The 8,132-nt window shown below is 45.0% G+C and overlaps 1 protein-coding gene across 1 annotated transcript; it reads left to right on the top strand.

The window, feature by feature from the left end:
* Positions 1–596: 596 nt before the first annotated feature.
* Positions 597–7,517, top strand: LOC119585120 (ovoinhibitor-like). Its single transcript, XM_037933756.1, has 9 exons — positions 597–613; positions 885–949; positions 2,157–2,282; positions 3,379–3,513; positions 3,660–3,797; positions 4,691–4,825; positions 5,754–5,933; positions 6,528–6,661; positions 7,365–7,517. The coding sequence occupies exons 1-9, from the start codon at positions 597–599 to the stop codon at positions 7,515–7,517; spliced, it is 1,083 nt and encodes a 360-aa protein (XP_037789684.1).
* The last annotated feature ends 615 nt before the right edge of the window (positions 7,518–8,132 follow it).

The raw sequence follows: 8,132 nt of genomic DNA, 5'->3' as shown, positions 1-8,132 counted from the left end.
TCCATCCGCTGTTTTGGGACTGCAGTCATCTGTGAGGAGGGCTTAGGGTTCGTTTTCTCAGGGCTTGGGGGGGGGCGAAGGTCTTTTACCAGAAAGGGCCTTTCGACCTCCTCAGCAAGATTCCTGATAACTGTTCCTTGTCCTTCTCGCAGTGTCCGAGCCCTACGCACCTGGAAAACCAAGACTTGATTCCCATTCCCACCCTTTGCGCACGTTTTCCTGGCCTCTAATGTCTCCAGGGAGGGGTATTCTGTTTTGTCCTTTGGGCGATCCAATGGCTCCTACTGCTTCGAGTGTTACCCTTGAAGGCCCCCCACAGACAACTGGATCTGTCAGTTGCGGGTTTCTGAATCGTAAAGGACTGCCGTGCGAACCCCGGCACACTCCTCCTCCCTTATCTGCCCAAAGTAAAACCCTTGGGGTGGCCACGGAGGAGGGGGATTTTTTGAAGTGGACCCGCAGGGTGCCCAAGCGCCTTTGGTCGGTGCCCAACCGCACTCCTAAACCCTGCATTCTGGAGGGTCCCCCATCGCGTGCTGACAAAATGTGGGGTTTATCTCCCTTTGGCCAGTACCCCTATCGTGTCCAAATCCAGGATGCAGTTGGAGCGCTGGTACCAGGAGCCGAGATCCTCATTTTTTGGGACCTAGCAAAGTCCCGAGAGGAGGGTATTCTCGCGCTGGGGTGCTCCCCACCTGGGGGGCCGCAGACATCTCGTAGCCCTCGGTCCACCGGATACCGCATTGAAGCGCCCGAACAAGCGAATGTCCCGCCGGGGCAAACGCTGCCCAGTGCGAGTTTGGCGTAGAACCCTCTTTCACATTGGTTTTTTTGTAATCGGGAGGACGTATACAGCAATAGAGACATAAACCAAACTGCTTCAGCTCAAAGCCCAAAACGCTCACAACTGGTGTCACCTGCTACCGCAGGCTGAAGCGACTGGGGATGGGTATGGCTACACCCTGGAGGGGTGACCATCGCGGGGGCCCCACCATAGTAGGGGAACCCCCCACATGATCGTGCGCACCAGGTCTTTTCCCTCTGGGGGGCAGCCACCTCAAATCCCAGTTTTCTTCATTCCCGCGATAGCAGAGGGAACCGTTCTCCGCCCAAGGGCCGGGTTTCCAGCGCCTACCCGGGAAAACCCGCCTAGGTTAAGCCTCGGGGTCCCTCTGGGTCCGCCACCTCTGCCCCCCCCACCCAAAAAGCCCCAGATAAAGGGGGGGCGGCAGGGTGTGGGCCGCCTATCCCATGTGGGTTCCCCGGGCTTTCCCCCACAAGCTTCATGTGGGTTGGCGCCTGCCGGGGCAAAACGGGACGAGTACTCTCGCTCCAAACCCCGCACCCCCATTTGCCCTCCCCGTGGGGCCCACACCCGCCTTACTTGCGGGTGGGAGGGAAACACCCCCCCCCAGCTTTCCATTTTTCCTGACGTTGCCAGAGGGGGCATTCTGGGGGGAGGAGGATGGCGGCCCCCTCCCCCAGCCGCCCCCTTACCCCCGGGGTTTGGGGCGATTGGTACGAAAACCAACGTGTCCACACGCCGGGGGCCATAACTCCCTACCTCTGGGGCCCCCTGCTGCTCCGAGATCCCCCCGATTTAGCCTGGGACCGCAAGGTCCCAGTTACCCAGGGTGGCACGAGGAGGCCTGCAGAAGTCTTAAAAGATGGAGAGGCTGTGACCTGGCAGGGAGACTTATGCGAAGCGCTCCCTTTTTTGCCTGGGCTAGCCAGGGGGAAGCTCAAGCGAGAAAGGAGCAGCACTTAAAACTACTAGGTACCACCCATCGCTTTTACATCACCTGCACGTGAACACCCACCATTCTTCGTCGGTAATTCGCTATCTTTATCACGTCTTTTTTTCGCGTTAACCGGGGCATCCTATGGAGGGGACATCATCACAATTGAGGTACTTTGCTCACACTGATAGCAAGCTGGGTGTTAGGACCTTTTTTGTCGAATTTTTAAAGGCGAAGCAAACTGAACCAAATCACCTTGCTTGCACTTCCCGTCAAAAGTACATCTCATGATTTTTTCTTTTACTTCTGCTAAAACTTACCTGTGCTTTCTCCTATTTCACCACCAAAAAAATATTTCCTTGTTGCAATGAACTTCTGCGAACGATAAAAAAGGAAAGCGATAAAATTTCCCCACAGACTCGACAGGGCTTTTTCTTTTCCGACCTGTCTGCGCGCGACGGAATCACCTACAAAAAACGACTGCCTTCTGGGCATCGCCATTTGCCAAAACCCAACACTCTCAAGGGCATAATGGGGAATGCGGTATTGGTGTTTCCTCCTTTTTTTTTTTCTTTTCATGAATTTTTCCCACTGAAAACGTATTGAGAACAAATAAAGCAATTTTTTTTTTAAAACTAAACATTTACGAAAAACAGAACTATTTTAAAGGGACTTTTGACAATGCGACCGCCTTTCCCCCCGTCTTCCCCGTTTTTCGGCAGCGACGGGAAACACCTACGGAGCGACTGCCTTCTGGCCTCGCCATTTTCCGAGACCAAAGGGTCTTCAAAGGGGCATAAAAGGGGGTGCGGTTTGTGTTGTGTTTTTTTCTTTCTTATTTCATTTTTCCTCTTTATTATAGGGGATTTTTTTTTCGGCAAAACATTTCAAGATTTTAAAAAAATCTTTTAAACCCCCTTGTTTTATTCCTTTTTTTATGGAACTTTTGGGCAATATCTTGGTTGGGGTTTTGATCCAAAACCCAAACATTTTCAAAATGCCTCTAAGGGAAATTGCTAAGTTTTTTGGTCACATAGCAAACAACCGGTGACAGCCAGTGCGTTTTTATTTACCTTGCTATTTCCGTTTTAACTCTTTCTTTGAAAGAAAGTCTTTGCTATCTAGTAAATGTTCTTTTAATTGTTGCTTATGGTTTTGAACGATTATTTTATATATTATATATATTATATAATTTTTTTTATCTTTGTTTTAACTTTTGTCCTATAAATGTGAATATTATTTTTGAAATTTTTATTTCCCTTTTCTTGATTCAGTTGAGGGAAATAATTCTTCGTCGGGAATTCGCTATCATTACTATCAGCGTCTTTCTTTCGCGATTAACTCGGTCACTCACTATGGAGGGGGACGAGTCATCACAAATTGAGGTACTTTGCTCACACTGATAGCAAGCTGGGTGTTAGGACCTTTTTGGTCGAATTTGGAAAGGCGAAGCAAGCTGAACCAAACCACAGCTTGCTTGCACTTCCCGTCAAAAGTACATCTCATGATTATTTACTTTACTTCTGCTAAAGCTTACCTGTGCTATTCTCCTATTTCACAAAAAAAAAAAAATATTTCACTTGTTGCAATGAACTTCTGCGAACGATAAACCAGGAAAGACGATAAATTTCCCCCACAGACTGCGACAGACCTTGTCCCTTCGTGTTCCGACCTGTCTGCAGCAGCGACGGAATCACCTACAACAACGACTGCCTTCTGGACATCGCCATTTGCCAAGACCCAACACTCTTCAAGGAGCATAATGGGGAATGCGGTATGTGGTGTTTCCTCCTTTTTCTTGTTTCTTTTTCATGATTTTTTCCCACTGAAAACGTATTGAGAACAAGTAATGACAATTTTTTTTAAAATCTAAGCTATTAATGACGACAATACAGAACTAATTATCAACGGGACTTCTAGACAACTGCGACCGACCTTGCCCCCTCGTCTTCCAACCGGTCTGCGGCAGCGACGGAATCACCTACGAGAGCGACTGCCTTCTGGACATCGCCATTTGCCGAGACCCAAGGCTCTTCAAGGAGCATAATGGGGGATGCGGTTTGTGTTGTGTTTTATTCTTTCTTATTTCATTTTCCCTCTTTATTATAGGCGATTTTTTTGACGGCAAATCATTTCAAGATATTTAGAAAAAATCTTGAAACCTCTTGTTTATTCCTTTTTGATGGAACTTCTTGGTCAGATATCTTGGTTGGGTTTCGTATCCAAACCAATCATTTTCAAACTGCCTCTAAAGGAGACTTGCTAGAGTTTTTATGACGTCACATAGCAAACAAACCGGTGACAGCCAGTGCGTTTTTATTTACCATTGCTATTTTCCGTTCTAACTCTTTCTTTGAAAGAACAGTCTTTGCTATGCATAGTAATGTTCTTATAAATTGTTGCTTTATGGTGTGTGAACGATATATATATATATATATTATATATATATATATATATATATATATATATATATATATATATATATAATATTTTTTTTTATTCTTTTGTTATAACTTTTGTCCTATAACATGTGTAAATATTATTTTTGAAATTCTTATTGCCTTCATCTTGAGTTCATGTTGAGGGAAATAGATTCTTCGTCGGTAAATTCGCTATCATTACTATCAGCGTCTTTCTTTCGCGATTAACTCGGTCACTCACTATGGAGGGGGACGAGTCATCACAAATTGAGGTAGTTTTGCTCACACTGATAGCAAGCTGGGTGTTAGGACCTTTTTGGTCGAATTTGGAAAGGCGAAGCAAGCTGAACCAAACCACAGCTTGCTTGCACTTCCCGTCAAAAGTACATCTCATGATTATTTACTTTACTTCTGCTAAAGCTTACCTGTGCTATTCTCCTATTTCACACACACACAAAAAAAAATATTTCACTTGTTGCAATGAACTTCTGCGAACGATAAACCAGGAAAGACGATAAATTTCCCCCACAGACTGCGACAGACCTTGTCCCTTCGTGTTCCGACCTGTCTGCAGCAGCGACGGAATCACCTACAACAACGACTGCCTTCTGGACAACGCCATTTGCCAAGACCCAACACTCTTCAAGGAGCATAATGGGGAATGCGGTTTGTGTTTATTTTTTTATTGCCTCCCTTATCGTTATTGCCTTACTCCTCCTAAGCTGTGTTTCTGTACAATGTTTGCCAAGATCCAACGTTCTATCAGGACTAGACCTCTGGCGAGGAATAAGGCAGAGAGATGGAGTGACAGATGGTTGCTAGGCAGACAGTCAGTCAGTCTAAGAGACGCGTAGCGAGACACATCAAGCCAGATATATAGACATATTTAATCTATTCTTCCCTTTCCCCATTATCTGTCTGCTTTCTCTCCCATATGCATCATCTACCTTTCTTTTTCCTCCCCTTCCCCCTTTTCTGCCTCCCTTTCCATCTTTCCCTTCCCCATTTCCTTCTTTCTCCCTTCCCCATTTCCTTCTCTTTCTCCCTTCCTCCCTTCCCCATTTCCTTCTCTTTCTCCCTTCCTCCCTTCCCCATTACCTTCTTTCTCCCTGCCTCCCCCATTTCTCTCTCTCCTCCCCCATTTTCTTCCTCCTTTCCCCATCTCCCTCTCCCTCTCCTCCCTTTGCCATTTTCTCTCCCTCTCCCATTTTCTCTATCCCCCATTTTATTTTTCTTCTTTTCCTCTCCCCCTCCCCATTTTTTTCTCCTCACCCTCCTTCCCTCCACCAATTTTTTTTCACTTTCTCCCTTCCCTCTCTCTCCCCCATTTTCTCTTTCCTCTTTCTCCTTTCCCTCCCTCTCCCCATTTTCTTTTATCTTTCTCCCTTCTCTCTCTCTCTCCCCCATTTTCTCTCTTCTGTTTCTCCTTTCCCTCCCCCATTTTTTCTTTCTCCTTTCCCTCCCCCCATTTTTTCTTTCTTTTCCTCCTTCCCCTCATTCTCTATCCCTCCCTCGCTCCCCCATTTTCCCCCCTCTCTCCCACCCCATTTTCTCTCTCCCCCCCTCACCACCCTTCTTCGCCCTCCCCCCCCAGGTGACATCGCCCTCGACTCCCCCCTCCCCTTCGACCACGACCTCAACCTCGCCCTCGAGTGCCCCCTGCTTGACGCCCCAGTCTGCGGGAGCGACGGCGTGACTTACCCCAGCGAGTGCTTCTTGGAACTGGCCGTTGCGCAGAATCCCGAGATATTTAAGGTCGGCGATGGCGATTGCAGTGAGTGGATCTTTTTGTTGCTGTTGTTGACGGGTTTTTTTTTTTAACTTGTACTTTAGATTGAAAAAGTATTTTTTGTAAGGGAGGGGGTTGGTGTTGTTTTGTTACTGCTGCTGTTGTTGCTGTTAATAATGATGATGACGATGAGGATGATAATTATCATCACTATTTTCACCATCATTTCTATACATACATACATACATACATACATACATACATACATACATAGATACATAGATACATATATATACATATATACATGTATACATACATATATATATATATATATATATATATATATATATATATATATATATACACACATATATATAATTTGTGTGTGTGTGTGCGTGTGAAGTTTGAGATATACTGGACAAAAAAAAAAGAAAAAAAAACACTCATTCCCCCATCCTCCCACCCCCACTCCTCCCCTTCCTCCCACTCCCACTCCCACTCCCCCCACTCCTCCCCCTCCTCCCACTCCTCCCCCTCCTCCCACCCCCCCACTCCTCCCCCTCCTCCCACCCCCCACTCCTCCCCCTCCTCCACCCCCCACTCCTCCCCCTCCTCCCACTCCCACTGCTCCCCCTCCAGGATGCTACGAGGAGTGCGACCCCCAGCTGAGTCCCATCTGCGGCACTGACGGAGTGACTTACGGGAACCAGTGCCTTTTCGAGTCCGCTCAGTGCCATGACAGTGACCTTCGCAAAGTGGCCGACGTGTCCTGTGGTTCGTAGTGGCCCTTTTCTGTGGTTTATTTGTTTCGGTTTTATTTCTGTGTTTTTTTTTTTTTTTTGTATTGATTTTTTTTCTGTTTTGTGTGTTTTTTTTTATTTATTTTGTTTATATCTGTTTTTTGTTTTATTTTTGTGTTTATTTCTGTGGTTTTTACGATGGAATTCATCCTTGGGGGGGCTTTTTTTTTTATATATCTATTTATTTTTTTTGTTTTCAAATTTTTTTTTTTATATTTTCTTCTATTTTTTTTTTTTTCTTTTTTTTTTACTCTTTTTCCCTTTCCCTTTCTCCTTTGTTCCTATTTTTTTTCCCATCTCTTTCTTCCTCTCCTCTTTCTTTTTTTCCCTTTTTTCCTTTCTTTTTACCCCCCCTTTTTCCTCTCTTCATTCTTTTCTCCTTTGTCTTGTTTTTTTTCCTCCTCTCCTCTCCCCTTTAAACCTCATCTTCTCTCCCCCCACTGCTCATCTTTTTTTCTCCCCCCCACTACTCATCTTTCCCCTCCCTCACTACTCATCTTCCCCTCCTCACTCTCACTTCCCCTCCCTCACTACTCATCTTCCTCTCCCCCTACCATCTTCCTCTCCCCCCTACTCATCTTTCCCCTCCCCTCAATCTCCTTTCCTCTCCCTCCTATCCCTTTCCTCTCCCTCACTACTCCTTTCCTCATCTTTCCCCTCCATTTCTCTCCCCAACGAATGCTACCAGCCCTGCCCCCCCCGCCACCCCGTGTGCGGCAGTGTAGTGACCTACCGCAAAGAGTGTGTTGGAGATGGGGAATGTGAAACCCGCTCCTGTCGAAAGGTTTGGACCGCCGTTTTAAATCTATTTGGTTTTTGTAAGGTCTAAGGTTTTGGGAACAACTCTTTTTGATTGTTCGTTTGTTTTGAAGAACGTCTTTTTTTTTAAACTTCAATTTTTTTTATTGTTACTTTGTTTATTGTGTTATTGTTATTGTTATTTTTGTTATTTTTTATTATTGTTATTGTTTTATTATTATTATTATTATTTTTATTTATTATTATTTTTGTTTTGTTATTGTTATTATTATTTTTTTTTTAATTATTATTATTATTATTATTATTATTATTCTCCGCATTAAAGGGGAAAAACGTAAATTTCATTTACTTATAATTATATATATATTTTTATAACATATTTCATATATTGCATACATTACAATATACTTCTTCTTTTAAAGGTAGGTTCTTCTGACCCCCGTGGTCACGCATGATACTTAAATTTGTATTTTTCATTTTTGGTGCTTTTTGGAGTGAGTACGTGGTGGGGCCCCCAGTTCCTTTCCACGGAGATGCCGGTGTACCTTTTTTTAGGTAATCATTCTCTTATTTTATCGGTTGGGGACCAACTTGACTTGGGCGGCTTGGCCACCCGTGGCTAGGGAGAAAATCAGGTTAAGTTCCTTGCCCAAGGGGAAAAAACGCGGGGGTCGGTGACTCAACC

This window comes from Penaeus monodon, chromosome 3, assembly GCF_015228065.2.
Source record: "Penaeus monodon isolate SGIC_2016 chromosome 3, NSTDA_Pmon_1, whole genome shotgun sequence".
In the NCBI taxonomy this organism is placed as follows: domain Eukaryota; kingdom Metazoa; phylum Arthropoda; class Malacostraca; order Decapoda; family Penaeidae; genus Penaeus; species Penaeus monodon.
Note: the sequence above shows the minus strand (reverse complement) of the source record. Positions and strands in the feature narration are given on the sequence as shown.

Excerpts from the sequence above, each read along its gene's own strand:
- LOC119585120 (XM_037933756.1), top strand. Across the intron at positions 2,283-3,378 it reads AGGGCATAATGGGGAATGCG|ACTGCGACAGACCTTGTCCC; the intron begins GTATTGGTGTTT and ends TTTCCCCCACAG. Across the intron at positions 3,514-3,659 it reads GGAGCATAATGGGGAATGCG|ACAACTGCGACCGACCTTGC; the intron begins GTATGTGGTGTT and ends CGGGACTTCTAG.